Genomic DNA, 16005 nt, shown 5'->3' with positions numbered 1-16005 from the left:
GCTGAGCAACTGTCGGCTTTCCCCTTTGTTCTAGTTATGTCTGTCTGTTATCCTCCTCAGCAAGTAATTCAAAAGGAATAGTATCTGCCATTTCCTTGATGAAGTGTTGAAAAGACAGGTCCTCTGGTGGGGACTTCCTCCTTTTCTCTGGTGGAGAAGGTTCAGATGCAAGGTCATCAGTATAAGTATCAGTATCAACGTCCTCCCAAGCAGTGGGCTGAGGCTAGAAATGGGATCCAGAAGGATTTAAGGGGTCCTGTGGAAGAGGACGCTTTTTCATCGATGCAGATTTCGATGGTTTTGTTGGAATCTGCTTTGGCATTGATGGAGGCAGAAAAGGCATCAATGGGGAACCGAAAGGTATCAATGGCACCGATGGGAACCGATGATCAGTATCACCCGATGGACCAGGCTGTGAGGGCATCGATGGACCAGGGAATAGCATTGAGATCCTCGAAGGAATATGGGACTTTTGTAAGCCCGATGGTCCTGGTGAATGATCAGAGTCTCCGTCATCATCTTCAGATGAGCCTAGAATGGGTATTGCTGGAGTCATCGGTAATTGTTTTGGCATAGATGGCATCGATGGAGGCATCGGAAGACCCATCGATGGATCGGTGCCGGTGTTGGAAGAACACCGAGTAAAGCATCGAGTCTTGTAAGGCGAGGAGCAAACATGGTTGACTCCGGTGTTGTTGCTGGTGTTGATGATTGTTGGAATTTTTGCCAAGCTTCGGTGACTGCCTGTTGAATCATTGAAGTCCCTTCTTCCTTGGAAACTGGGACTGGGTCCACTGTCACAGGAGAAAGTAAGACTGGCGCTGCTGGCACTTCTACAGTGGAGTGTGGTGGCCCAGCTTCTGACACCGATGCCAGTGGAGAGTAGGGATGTGCAGACAAAAAGTTTATGTTCATAAGTCCATAAGTCGAAGGTGAGGGTCAATTTTGGTCAATATGGACATATGTAGAATTCCATAAGTTGAGGCTATGTCCATACGTGCACCGGTTCCCTAAATAAAAATTTAAACCCCTCACCCTCCTTAATCCCCCCCCAAGACTTACCAAAACTCCCTGGTGGTCCAGCAGGGAGTCAGGAAGCCATTCCCGTATTCCTTTGCGAGGAGCACATGACGCGGACGTCACGTGATTCACCGCGCCTCCGCTCCCGGACCCCTCGTTGGACACAACCGGAACTTTTGGCCAGCTTGGGGGGTCAGGAGGCTCCCCCAAGCTGGCCAAAAGTTCTGGTTGGGTCCAACGAGGGGTCCGGGAGCGGAGGCGCGGTGGACCACGTGACATCCGCGTCACTCCGACGTGACGTGGACGTCACGTGGTCCAGCGCGCCTCCGCTCCCGGACCCCCCGTTGGACCACCAGGGAGTTTTGGTAAGTCTTGGGGGGGTCAGGAGGGTGGGGGGTTTAAGTGTTTATTTAGGATCAACGATCGCGATTTCCAACTTATTCAACATAGCTATGTTGAATAAGTTGGAAATCGCGATCGTTGCGCCTCATCACTTTTTTAAGTTAAAAAAAAAAAAAAGTTGCGTTTTACATATGCGTTCAAAACGAATGCACACCCCTAGTGGAGAGTGCTTCAGTGCCTCAGGTACAGAGTGGCATGATAGCTCTTGTACCCGGACCCGTTTTTTCATCGGTTCGTCGTCCTTCGAAGCCGATGTGGACACCGATGATTCCGAAAGCACGAATCGGAACCGTGCTGATGGCGTCTTTTCTCTTGATGGTCTTTGCTGGATACCGAAGAGCACGCTATGGAAGATCCGAATGGGGTCGGTGATGGACAGTCATCGGCCTTTTTCTAACCTCAATGTTTTTCAACAGAGGAAAGAATTATCTTCGGTGTTGAAGCCAAACATGATAATGGAGTGATCTTTTTGAAAGGTTCCTCCATTTTATCCAGTCGGGCACGCCTGCCCTTCGGTGTCATCTGGGCACAGGTAGAACTTGTATGGGCATCATGGCCTGATCCCAGGCAGAGAACACAGATGTCATGCGGGTCTGTAATCAACATTGTCTGGGGACAATTAGGACATCTTTTGAATCCCGTGGCCATTATAAAAACTTTTAGGCAGGGTAACAGTTGGTGGCTCGTGGATACTGATAGTAAAGTATCCGAAATCGACAGAAGAAAGACTCCAAAGAGCACTCACTGAACGGGATGTCGAAGGGAGACCTGAGGGAGAAATTTTCTGACAGAAATATTAGTATTATTATTAATATTCCGTGAGGAAAAAGTAGTGAGAAGATTTCACAGAGCTCCTGCAACGCGAGGCTAAAAGCAGTGCGGAAAAAAAGAGACTGAAGGGAGACCCCTGTGGCTGCAGGGATCATGGCATGCTGGGCATGCTCAGTGGGCTCAGTGTGCCAGTCAAAAGTTTCTAGAAACTTTGATAGAAGTTTTTCCGTGAGGGGGCTCCATCGATGATATCACCCATATGTAAGGACTACCATCCTGCTTGTCCTGGGATAATGTTTTATTTTCTTTGCAAATAGAGTAAGGTACATGCTGTTTTCAAAATAGTCACAGGTGAACTTTCAAAGGAGTTATGCATGTAAATGTAACATACTATCGTAGCAAATTTCAAAAGCCATTTATTCGCATAAGTGTACTTTACATGTGTATAATCCTATGGACAATTCAATTGCATATATTGTAGCACTTTTCAAAAGCCCACTTACACAGGTAAAGTGAATTTATATGTGTAAAACCCAGTTTTAAGCATGTAAATGCTTTTGAAAGTCAGCCCCGATATGAGTAAAACTCTCAGATGTAAAAGTTCACAATTGTGCACTTTTTCTAGATATGAGAGAATATTTAGACAAATAGAAATTATCAAATTCAAGCTGCATCCTCATGACTCCAGAAACTTTCCATTCTTTTCATGACTTCCAAATTCCATATTATTTTCAACTGAATTAACCAAATTTCCAGTTTTAACTCTTTTAATTTGTGAAAATACATAGTTGCCAATATTCAAAGAAGCCACAAATGGCTCACTTATCCAGTTAAATTTTGCCAGATAAGTTAACCCATTTATTCATTTGGATAAACAGCCTGCTGAATATCTTGAATAAAGCTATCCAGGCAAGCTTATTCAGTCAGTGTTGCAACCTAACTAGTTGGATTTGAACATTACTAGTTAGGCTGCAAAGTTATGCAAGTAGGTGGGCCCAGATAACTTTAAATTAACTGATGATATTTAAAGAATATTGCTGGTTAAGCAGTGGTTACCAAAAAAACCATTAAAAAATCTCCAAGGACCTAGCAGTCAGATCCTCTGCCCCCATCCTCAAAGATCTCTAACCCCATTCCCAAACTCCCTAAAATGATGACTAAAGAAGTGGGCCTCTGAGCCCAATAAGTCTTCACCTGCCTTCCTCCAAGTTAAAAAAATATATATTATACGAGCTATAGCAGTTTGAACCCTTCCCCCCCTCTCCTCTCACCCCTATCAAATGCAATCTTACCATTCCTGCACTCCTTCAACCCTAAACCTTTTTTATTTTTATTTTTATTTTTTATTTTGAATTTTCTCAATACATTTCAAGCAATAAACTTGATTTGCAAGCAAAAAAAGCAGAAATACATGAAAAAGGAAATAATATTATCCAAAATATTCTGCATATAAAGTCCAGGCACTACCTGAGGAATAATTAGCTAGCAATAATAAGGAAATAAGGATCTGATCCAGGAAGCCATATTTATCATCAAATAGAGCTATAGCCTTCAAGCACTCATTCAGAAGCTAAAGGAGAAGAACCAATAATAGGGAACTTTTTCTCTTTCAAGAAATCAGGAAGCTGCTGAGGAGAAAAAAACATAAATGTATTACCTTGAAACTTGATTATACATTTACATAACTTTTTCAATAGGAAAAGGCCCCGAGTTGTAAAGCCTGAGGCCTCAATGTGGAATTTTCAGAAACTGAGTAAGATATTTTTTACACATGTCCTTTGGCTGCACCAATGGATTCTTGGGAAAATTAATAAATCTAAGATTTCTTCCCCTTATTTGATTTTCCAATTGCTCTGTTTTATTTAACAGCATCTGATTTTCCATTATAATATTTTGTTGAAGTTTAAGGTTATCTTTCATTTGTACTTCAAAAAGTGAATAAGCATTTTTTCCCCTTCTACCTTCTTTTCCAGAATTTTTAAGCGAGAATCCATGAGTTTTACAATAGCAACAAGTGGATTAAGCTGTTGAGTTATATTCTCATTCAAAATTTGAATCGCTTCCCATATAGAGTCCAATGACATCACTTGGGGTCTAACCAGTTCTTTTTTGACAGGAAAGGGACAAATGAAAGTTTCCCACCTGGCTGCTGAGTGTCTGTGCAGGCCACAGCTTCTCCGGCATTGGCTGGTTCCGTTGGAAGCCTCAAAGAGCTTCCATGATCTTTCCCACTATCCGCCATTACATCACCAATTTCATCTTCTTCTTCTCTAAACATAGTTTGAAACAGGTCGGAGAGTCTCACCTCAGCCAGGTTCTCTGGAGGCCTTCCATCCTCCAGGGATAGAGTTGTTTGTAGCTCATGTAGAGGGGCGGTTCCAATGTCTTCCCGCATCCTCTGCTGCAAGCCGACTCCCGGAGCACTCGCTTCCTGGATGATGTGGGCATCCATCGGGCCTCAATTAGGTATAGCAGGGGAAGCAGGCAGAGCTTCATGTTCCTTAGCTTGCCTCTTCCTTGCTGTGTGCAGCATTTCGGTACGTTTCTAAAACAAGCCAATGGAACAGCCTCATGCCCCTCCATTCAGATCCGCCATCTTGGATCAAGCCCTAAATCTTTTTTAATCCCCTTTATTTGAGTAGACTGAATGAGGCAGCCACACAGTTCCCAGGATATTATCAATGCCCTGGATCTTTGTATCACTTTTCCATTGCATTACACATAGCTCAATGGATGTTGGGGTTCACTGGAGAAAAAGAGGTATCAACCTCCGACGCTCTTAGTGCAAAGATGGAGATGTTCAACACAGTCATTCAGATTCACCCAGTCATTCAGATTCACCTACATCTGTCTCACTGATTAGTAGGTACTCATTGTAGAAGAGTTCAATTGGTTGGAAGGCCTTGTTCCTCGTCCCTTGGATTGCTTTCTCGGTTTTGACTCCTTGCCTGATACTTGACTCTGCTTGATCTCTGCCTGCCCTGACTCCTTGCCTGGTACTTGACTCTGCTTGATCTCCGCCAGCCCTGACTCCTTGCCTGGTACTTGACTCTGCTTGATCTCCGCCTGCCCTGACTCTTTGCCCAGTACTTGACGCTGCTTGATCACTGCTGGCCTCTACACTTGGACTCCTACGACGCTGCTTCTCCTCACCTACTGGTTCCACATCTGGGAAGACCCGCGCCTAAGTCCTGCTGGCCCCAGAACCCAAGGGCTCAACCTGCGGGGAACGAGGGCAGGTATAGGTGACCTGTTGGGTCTTCTCTCCCAGAACCACCGCCCAACAACGAGGATCTCCAGGGGCCACCCCTTGGAGGTAGCAACAACCTTGACTCGGCTCAAGGGTCCACTTTTCCAACAGTTTATTCTCAAAATATCCTATCCTATAGTTTTGTACTTCCTTGTCTATCTCAGGGATTAACATTCATTATCCTACATCATCACACACTACTTTACCAGCAGTATTTGGTTAACTCCAAATATTGACTATCTCAGCTCTGCCCCAGAACACCCTCAAAATGCCCCTACATTATCAGTCTAAATTTTAGCTGGATAATAACTTATCCAGCTAAAATTTAGATGGATAAGTACCAGAAGAATTCAAAGGTAAGCATTTATCTGGATAACTCAAAAGTTATCCAGATAAATTTCTTTGAATATTAGCTACATAGATGCTAACAGACACTAATTTCTTATGGTTTTTGTTATTTGGATGCACACCCAATGTCATTCAAAATGTTTCTTTCTTCTACAGTATGTCCATCTGGAATTAGAGGATGTCTAGATGCCTTACCTTGGGCTAACCTGATTCTATATAGAGAGTTTTGTCATGCATATAGAAGAAAGGGAAATTGTATTTAAATGGAAAATTATACAGTTATTCAGGGAAGCTATCATATTTTATGTGATAGTGTCCAATATTTTTAAGTCATACAATAAAGGTTAAAAATTAGTTGCCTTCTGATTACCTTCTTAATGCCACATTTTGCACCATTTGGTCTCATTCCAGTAATAGGCATTTTCTTGTGGAGATGGTGATCCAGACCCCAACACCAAGTATTTCCAGCAGCAAACTGAATTATAGCAGTATGCTTATCTGGAAATTGTATTTTATTGACGTCCTCACACTTTGTTTGTCCACACATGACATGTCTTTAAAAAAATAAGAAATATAGATACATTTTAAATTGCTTTTTATGACTACTTTCAGTAGAATCTACATTTTAAAAAGCATATACAAATGAAATATGTAATACAGTCATTGAGCTATTATCTTGACCTCTTGGGACCTGAACTAGGATTGGATAATCAGAAGTATTTGATATCTGGTTGTCCACATGATGCAAGATGATATGCTGTATTATAATACAGCGCAGAATGATATAAAACTGGCATGAAGGAAAAAGGATGGCAAGTGGAAAAAGTTATGGGTCAAAGTGAAACATAGGTGGCAATCTCTAAAATCAAAATAGCTGTTGGACAAGTGTGAAGCAGTGTTACTACTTTTGTGAAGTAAGTTGACAATACCAAAATATACAATCAGAATGAAACCAAATGAAACCAAATAAATCTTAGAGACCACAATGTGACTCAAATGTGCTAATATTTTATTATAATACTACAAAAATATTTCAGATTACATCATAAATTAGATTATAGTACATGATTATACAGAAATTTTGGTATGCATTTTGCATTCACTAGGGATTATTAGATAATAGGTGAACAGAAAATGGGACTTTGTTTCTTATTCTTCTTACAAACAATACAATAGGACTTACCGGCAGCTGACCAAATGACTTCTTGCAGATCAGATGGGCAGTGAACTCAGATGATCAATGTACTATACTTGCTTCAAAATGGTGATGATAGTGGCTCCTCCAAAATTCCTCTGTCTAGTTTCATGTCTTATACCTTTACAGTAGCATTTCTCTGACAGTTACAGGTGATGTCATCCTTGTCAATCATGGATCATGTTGTGTGCATTCTGTAACTTTCCACTTAAAATGTGTTTGGGGATTATGAAGAGAAGTGTCTCCCATTGTTTTGATAAAAGAGGAGAAACAGTAGAGAGGTCATGCAATTTCTGCATGCATTCAGGCATTATATGTTATGAATCCTGCCCGGGGGTTGCCGCGAGCAGGTCCCTCACCTTTGCTGTGTTTCCCATGTGGCCGGACGCCGCAGATGTCGGGCCTTCTGCGCAGCCAGAGCTGCGGACTTTGGTTTCCTCTTGCGGCCTGGAGGCCACCCATCATGTCCTGCTTCGCCGTGGCCGGAGCCATAGACTTCTTCGCCGTCTTCACAGCTGGAGGCCGCAGTCCTCAGGCATGTCTGGCGGCCGGAGCTGCCCCTGGATCCTCCTACAGCGGCAGGAGCTGCTGCTGACATCGGGGCTTGCTCCTCGGCGCAGCCCTGCCTTGCCACACTGACGTCGGTGCAGGGCTGCTGTCCACGGTCCTGCACAGCTTCCTGCTTCCTTCCTCTAGGCGCGCGGCCACGCCTCTGTTCAGGATTTAAAGGGCCCACGGCCGGATATGCCCTGGGCCTCACCTATGGACTGTTTCCTGTATCAGCCTTATAAAAGGGCTGCTCCTGCATTCCTTCTTGGCCTTGCATCGGAGTTACTTCGCTTCTGGAAGCAACTGCCTTCCAGCACTCCGTCAGGTCCTTCGTGTTCATTGTTGGCGCTCCAAGTCTCGACCGCTTCTTGTGCCATGTCTTCGTCTTCTGAGGTCCTCGTCCAGGTCTCCTGATGTCTCGTCATCCGATGTGTCGCTTCCTGATGTTCCAGGTTCCTTGATGTCCTTCTCCTGTGCTCTTGAGCATTCTGTTTTGCCGGCTCTTTGGATCTCCGGGTGACACATCTCTGTCATTGGAGTTGCCTGCAGTGGACTTGTGTCCTGCGCTCCTGAGCCTTCCTGTCCTGCCAGCCCTTGTGGTTCTCAGGATGCCACCGGCTCCATCATCGGGGTCCTGCCTCTGCTGGATTCCTTCCTGCGCTCAACCCGCTCTCTGCGTGGTCCATGACCAGCCTCCTCAGGCTGTGTAGGGCATGCAGTGGGACAGGGTGGTCCGCAACCAGCCCATTGGGTCCACCCGTGAAGGTGGCCTGTGTAGGGCGCCCTGAGAAACAGTGCCAATGTCTGACCTCCCCAACTTGTCTTGTCTTGACTCTGCCAAGTTCCTCGCCTCGTCTGTGATGCCATCGCATCAGTCATAGTCTCAAGTCTTCCTGTCACAAGGCCTCTGTCTGCCCTCATCCTCAGGCCGGCCTGCTGCTCCATGCCGATCCTATGTGGCAGGTCCGAAAGGGCTTGGAACGGTCGGAGGACTGTTCACCTTCCAACATCATCTTGTTGGCTCGGGAGCATGCAGGCCCGGTGGAGGGTAAGACCATGTCTGTGCCATGCTGGGACACGCTGCCAACCCTCGGTTCGGTCCTGGATTCGTCTGGGGTCGGGCCGAGGCTAACACGAAAAACCCTTCTGTAACACTATAGACAATTCTCAGCTGTTTTAGCAAAAATGTGGATCATGGCTTTTTCACTAGAATTAGCATTTTGTAGTATTCCATCTTGGTTCATAGAAGTTAACATGAGTTGTCACAGAAGTTAGCATGAGTCTCCTCTTTAGCCTGGAGAATTGGACCTGGAAGGAACCTTATCCCTTATTTTGCATGTAATACATAACTTTTGCAGAATCAAACTAACTGCAAAAGCAAACTTACTCACAGGTGAAGGAAATGAGAAGGGCTCACACTCCTTGCCTGACAGCCCAATATTAACATCGAGGCTGCTAGCGGGAGACATGCACTCAGAGACGTCCCTATGGCAAGCTGCGTATTGTGTGCATGAGCAGCCAGAAAATGGTGATTCAGCCCTCTTGTGAGCATTGCTTCATAATCAGGGTTATGACACGTGCTCTGAGTCATGTCACAGCCCTGTTAAAAAGGCGGCCATCACTGAAAGCCTCCCCTTTTCCCCCGGCAGCTTCGCCATGTTCACTTCGGAGCATGTGCAACTCGGAGCCGCGAGGAGTCTCTGCCTCTTCTGTAGCTGTGTGCGGGGCACAAAAAACGCAAGTAATGTGAGCGGGCAGCAGGGAGGGAAAGCAGCAATAAAGGTGATTCTTGTTATGTGTCCGACGCACACATGGGGAAGAGCAGCCAGTGCATGGCCTGCAAGAATTAAACATGGCTGACCTCAGACCAAATACCAGGGGATCAGTTGCCCAAGGACGCTCTACAGTGGTGCACGAGCCCAGCATACTAACCCTATCTCGACGTGTTAAGCACTGGAGGACGAGATCCAGGCATGCTGCAGCTGACCAGGTAGAAGAACTAGGGTCAAGTCAGAGCATGCTGAACAATGCAGGCATACCCTTGGGGATATGCAGGAGTCATTCGGGTTCACCCCCCTCCCCAGCTCAACCAGGACTTGGCCATACAACAAACCACTCCTCAGCCAACTGCTTTAATGGTGGCTATGGAAGCCACCTCCATTAGCACCTCAACCACTGCAAGCGGAGCATATGCCACTAACACGGTACAATCCATGATCCAGGATGGGTGTGGCATGGGCGGGGGTAGGGAATGGGCCTGCACAAGGCCCATTTTTCATCACCGTGCTTTGCCCTTGTGATGCCTGCTTACTCACTCGTGGTGTCTGTCGCTGGTTCTCCAGCGACAGATTGGAGAACCCGGACCCCCGCTGGACCACAAGGGACTTTTGGCAAGTCTTGGGGGACCCTACTGACCCCAAGACTTGCCAAATGTCCAGCAGGGGTCCGGGAACAACCTCCTGCACTCGGGCCATTGGTTGCCAGTATTCAAAATGGCGCCAATAGCCTTTGCCCTCACTATGTGTCACAGGGGCCTACTGTTGGCCCCTGTGACATAGTAGGTTAAAGGCTCTCGGCGCCATTTTGAAACCGGCAGCCAAGGGTATGAGTGCAGGAGATGGCTCCTGGATCTCCCGCTGGACCACCAGGAAGTTTTGGTAAGTCTTGGGGGGAGTCAGGAGGGTGGGGGAGGGGTTTGTTTAAATTCGCTCCTTTAGACGGCCGAATAATTCAGTGAAGATTCGTTGTATTTGTGGGGAATCGCAATACGTTTCGCTTCCCCACGAAGACAACGAATATGGCCCTATACGTTGCAGATTACCAATTCGTAGAGAATGAATGCACACAGTGGCTGGCTCTGTTCGGCTGGGGTGCCATCTACCAAAGTGTTGGTGCAGCGTAGTGCTGGTAAACCCCACAGACCCCACTGGTGTGCCAGCATTGTATTTAGCAAAATTGCTTACCTTGTAATAGGTGTTATCCCAGGACAGCAGGATGTAGTCCTCACATATGGGTGACGTCACTGAACAGAGCCCAGGTGGGAAAGCTTTCTGTCAAAGTTTCTAGAAACTTTTGACTGGCCCTGTGAGGCCACTGAGCATGCCCAGCATGCTATGATATTCTCTGCCACAGATGTCTCTCTTCAGTCTGATATATAGCATAAAGCGTTAGCAAAAATAAAATAATAAAGGTCTGAAGCCCAACTCTGAGGGTGGCGGGTGGGTTCTGTGAGGACTACATCCTGCTGTCCTGGGATAACACCTATTACAAGGTAAGCAATTTTGCTTTATCCCAGGACAAGCAGGATGCTATTCCTCACATATGGGTGAATAGCGAGCTAGAGGCTGAGTCATGTTGTATTGAGGCAACAGTGAAGTATTGTTGTTGAAATGAGTCAGCCGAAAATCACAGAACATTGGATGTAGAAGGAGTTGGGATTAAACTGGAAACAAGTTCTTTAAGACAGATTGTCCATAGGCTGAATCTTGTCTTCCTTCTTTGTCCAAGCAGTAGTGAGCTGCAAAAGTGTGAAGAGAACTCCATGTTACTGCTTTGCATATGTCTAGGATTGGCACTGAACGAAAGTGTGTTACTGAAGTTGACATTGCTCTTACTGAATGTGCCTTTACTCGCCCTTGAAGAGGAAGGCCTCCTTGTTCATAGCAGAACTCTATGCAATCTCCTATCCAACTGGATAGGGTATGTTTACCCACTGCTTTACCCTGTTTGTTTGGCTCATAAGAAACAAAAAGCTGGACCATTGTTTGGATTTTCTAAAATCCCAATAAAAATATATAATATAAAAAAAAGAAACAAAAAGCTGAGTGGATTTCCTATGGACTGCAGTACGGTTTCAATAGAAAGCAAATGTACATTTACAGTCCAGGGGGTGTAACGCTGTTTCTCCTGGATGGGAATGAGGCCTTGGAAAAAATGTGGGTAAATTTATGGATTGGTTTAAGTGGAATTCCGTAACTACCTTGGGAAGGAATTTTGGATGTGTACGGAGAACCACTCTGTCATGTAGGAACTTTGTATAAGGTTCGTATGTGACAAGTGCTTGTAACTCACTAACCCTTCTAGTTATGAGGAAGATAGTCTTCCATGTGAGAAATTTAAGATTACAAGAGTCGATGGGTTCGAAAGGAGAGCGCATGAGTCTTGTTAGTACCAAATTCAGGTCCCAGCTTGGGACGGGTTTTCGAATTGGTTGTTTAAGGTGAGTTAAACCTCTCATAAATCTGCTTACGAGAGGTTGTGTGGAAATAGGTGCATCTTTATCTTGTTATGGTAAGCAGAGATTGCACTTAAATGTACTCTTACAGATGAAGTCTGGAGTCCAGATTCCGAAAGATGGTATAAGTAGTCCAGTAGAGAAGTTGTGGGGCAAGTGAAAGGATTTATATCCTTTGCTGAGCACCACAAATTGAATCTCTTCCATTTAGAAGAATAGTTTTTTCGTGTGGAAGGTTTACATGAAGCTATAAGCACTTGAGATATATGAGATGAAAGATTGAGTGGTTGTAATATCAAGCTTTCAACATCCATGCTGTCAGGGTTAGGGACTGAAGGTTGGGATGTCGTAACCGGCCCTGATCCTGAGTTATGAGAGTGGGAGCTACTCCCAGGCGAATTGGTTCCCTGACTGAGAGATGTAATAGTGTGGGGAACCATACTTGTCAAGGCCAATACGGGGCTATGAGAATCATGGAGCCCTTGTCCTGTTGTAGCTTCACTAGAGTTTTGGTTATGAGCAGTATTGGAGGATACGCGTATAGTAGGCCTGAGTTCCAAGGGCGAGCAAAGGTGTCCTTGGCTGGCTGATTGTTCTGTTTGTGTAGAGAACAGAACTTGTCCACTTTGTGATTCAGATGTGATGCAAAGAGGTCTATTGTTGGTTGACCCCAACGTTGAACTATCCTGGTTGCTACTGCAGGATCCAGGGACCATTTGTGTGGTTGGAATTAACGACTGAGTCGATCCGCCACTACATTGTGAATGCCTGCCAGATAAGTGGCTCATAGGGACATTGAGTGGTTCATGGCCCAGCCCCAAATCTGTGCAGCTTCTTGACAAAGGAGATACGAGCCTGTACCTCCCTGTTTGTTGATGTACCACATGGCAACTGTGTTGTCTGTTTGGATGAGAACAGTCTTGTGTGAAAGGCAGTCCTGGAACTCATGCAGTGTATAAGGTATTGCTCGAAGCTCCAGAAAATTTACTTGATATGTTGCTTCGAGTTTTATCCAAGTCCCTTGTGTGTGGAGATTGTCTACATGAGCTCCCCATCCTAAGGTGGATGCATCTGTAGTTAAAGTAATCTCTGTGCCTGGTTGTTGGAAAGGTAGGCCTTTGCACAGGTTGTCCTTGTTGGTCCACCAAAGTAGAGATGATCTTAGTTGGTGGGTCACTTGAATTGGATAGTGGAGTGGTTGAATGGCTTGGATCCATTGTGACCTTAAAGTCCATTGGGTAACTCACATGGCTAGCCTTGCCATAGGAGTAACATGAACTGTGTAGGCCATGTGACCTAGCAGTATCAGAAACTGATGAGCTGTGGTTTGTGTCCGTAAGGAAATGGACTTTGCTAGTAGAATGAGGGCCTCTGCCCGTTCTATAGGTAGAACGGCCTTTGCTAGATTTGTGTTCAACTCTGCTCCTATGAATTGAAGTAGATGAGTTGCAGTGAGATGGGATTTTTGATAACTGAGAAACCCCATGGAGTGAAGTAGAGCAATTGTCCGGTTGAGAGAAGTTATTGCTCCTTTTTGAGATGGACTTTTTATGAGCCAGTCGTCTAGATATGGAAAAACATGGACACCTTCCTTGTGCAAGTGTCCTGCTATTACTGCTAGACATTTGGTGAAGACTCTGGGAGCAGACGCCAGTCCAAATGGTAGAACCCTGTATTGGAAATGTTGATGGCCTACCGTGAAGCGCAGGTACTTGCGATGAGGAGGGTATATTGGAATGTGAGCATAAGCATCTTGAAGATCCAGAGAACAAAGCCAATTCCTTGCTTGAAGAAGTGGAAGCATGGTGCCTAGAGAAACCATTCTGAACTTTTCTTTCTTTAGAAATTTGTTGAGATTTCTGAGGTCTAGGATGGGATGTAGGCCTCCGGTTTTCTTTGGAATGAGGAAGTATCGGGAGTAGAATCCTCTGCCCTTCTGTGTCCGAGGCACTGGTTGAATGGCCTTGGATCTCAGAAGGGTGGATAATTCTGTTTGTAATTGATGAAGTTGAGAGTTTTGTCGTTGGCAGTATGTTGGTGGAAATTCTGGAGGAATTGAAGTGAAATTTAGTTTGTAACCTCGAGCGACTTTGGAGAGAACCCATTGATCAGAGGTTATGGTTTGCCAATTTGTGTGAAAATAAGATATCCTTCCTCCCACTGGTAGATTTGGCTTGGGATTGCAAGGTTGAATCTGTTCTCTGGTATTTTCCTCAAAAGCCTGTTGCAGGCCCTGTCTGTGCAGGAGGTTGTGGACGGGCAGGTCTGGATTGTCTGGCTTGAGATCGCTGTGTTGGGCTGCTAGACCTACCCCTAGTTGTTGGTTGGTAGTATCTGCGTGGCCTGTAGTAAGAACGCCGCACATCCCTACATGGAGGACGATGAGAAGGTTGAGTAGCAGGTTCTTGAGGGGTTTGAGACAGTTGCTTTAGTGTCTCAGTGTGATCTTTGAGTTGTTGAACAGCCTCTTGAATTTTATCTCCGAAGAGATTGTCACCAAGACAGGGAAGGTCAACAAGTTTATCTTGTACCTCAATCCTGGGGTCAGATGCCTTGAGCCAGGCCCACCGGCGAGCAGTGATTCCAGCTGCTGCTGTTCTTGAAGCAGTTTCGAAGTTATCATAAACTGCTCTCACTTCGTGTTTTCCTGCCTTCAGACCTTTTGATATAATTGTTTGAACAGACTCTTGGAATTGAGTGGGTAAGGAGGTGAGGAATTGTTCCATCTCTTTCCAGAGGTTCCTCTGGTATTGAGTGATATAGAGTTGATATGCAGAGATATTTGTGCTCAGCATGGAACTCTGGTAAATCTTCTTACCCATTGTGTCCAGGAATCTGTGCTCCCTGCCTGGTGGGATGGAGGAATGTGGGCGCACACGTTTAGATTTCTTCTGCGCTGATTCCACAATGACAGACTGGTGTGGCATTTGCTGTTTGTTGTACCCTGGAGCTGGTTGAACTATGTAGGTAGTTTCTACTCTTTTGTTTACTGCAGGTGTAGAAGCTGGGTGTTCCCAGATTCTTTTCTGAAGGTCCAGTAAGACTTCATGTACAGGTACTGCGAATACCTGTTTGGGTGGATCCATAAACTGTAATACTTCAAGAGTTTGTGCTCTTGTGTCTTCTTCGGCTGTCAATTTAAATGAAATGGAGTCAGACATAGTTTGAATAAATGATGAGAAGGAAAGATCTTCTGGGGGTGACTTCTTTCTTTAGTCAGGAGAAGAAGGATTAGACATGAATTCCTCTGAGGAAAATTGAGAGGGTTCATCATCCCAGGAGTCTTCTGAATCTTCTCTGTAAGGTGTTTGAGTTGCTGGTGCTGGTGGGACATGAAGCCCTGAAGGTCCAGGCTGTGGGTCATCGATGAAAATATCTGTAGATGTTGTTCTTGTTGTAATAGGTGGCAAGTTGTCGATGACATTCTGGTACCTTTGTAAGAGGCGGCGGTAAAATGCCTCATCCTGTACTTCTGGTGGTTGATCAGGTGGTGGCAGGGATGCTGTCGTTGGAATCATCGGTGGAATTTGGAATAACATCGATGTAGGTTGTGTTTGTAGCCTCGGTGTGGTGGTTATGAAACCTGTCGAGGATTTTGGAGGCAAACATGGTGTTGTCATCGGTGTTATCACCGGCATCGATGTTGGAGGAAAAAACATCGGCATCGATACTGACGGCATCAACATTGACGGTGGAGGTATCGGCATCGAGTTAGAATCATCGGCATCGATACAGAGGGTATCGGCATCGATACGGAGGGTATCGGCATCGACCCGAAGGTCGGCATCGACAGACTTGTCGGAATTTGCTGCTCTTGTAGAGCTTGTAAAACAGCTTGTCTAATAAGTGTAGACAATTCTGGCTGTGATATAGGTGAAGACACCGATGGTGTACACGGTGGCGATGCTGCGATGTCTATCGATGACTTCGTAGGTACTGGTGACGGCGAAGGCCCAGCCACAGTGTTTCTTGATTTTTAGGCCGCTTCGGAATCGATTCGTCCTGGGACACTGATGCGGACGATGATGGACATCGATGTCGATGGTGATGGCGATGTTTACTTTTTGGATGCTCTGCCGACTTTGTGGAGATCACAGATGATGGCGAGGACGGACGATCACCGGATCCATCCGGACGCGGTTTTTTGAGTAAGACCCTTTTTGTTGCTCCAGCCGGAGACGACCTCGGTGCTTTTGAGGTTAGAAGGGATTAGCTGAAGAGAAAATAGGTGTTCCA

At 45.6% G+C, this 16005-nt stretch overlaps 1 protein-coding gene across 1 annotated transcript in view; it reads right to left on the bottom strand.

The window, feature by feature from the left end:
* Positions 1-16005, bottom strand: part of LOC115092766 (disintegrin and metalloproteinase domain-containing protein 9-like) — a 653043-nt gene that overhangs the window by 182140 nt on the left and 454898 nt on the right. Inside the window, exon 9 of the mRNA XM_029604070.1 lies at positions 6162-6345. Within this exon, the coding sequence (XP_029459930.1) occupies positions 6162-6345 (184 nt within the window). The remainder of the gene's footprint in view (positions 1-6161; positions 6346-16005) is intronic.

Source organism: Rhinatrema bivittatum, chromosome 5, assembly GCF_901001135.1.
Source record: "Rhinatrema bivittatum chromosome 5, aRhiBiv1.1, whole genome shotgun sequence".
NCBI classification, from domain to species: domain Eukaryota; kingdom Metazoa; phylum Chordata; class Amphibia; order Gymnophiona; family Rhinatrematidae; genus Rhinatrema; species Rhinatrema bivittatum.
The sequence above is the reverse complement of the archived record's forward strand: the minus strand, read 5'-3'. Positions and strand labels throughout refer to the sequence as shown.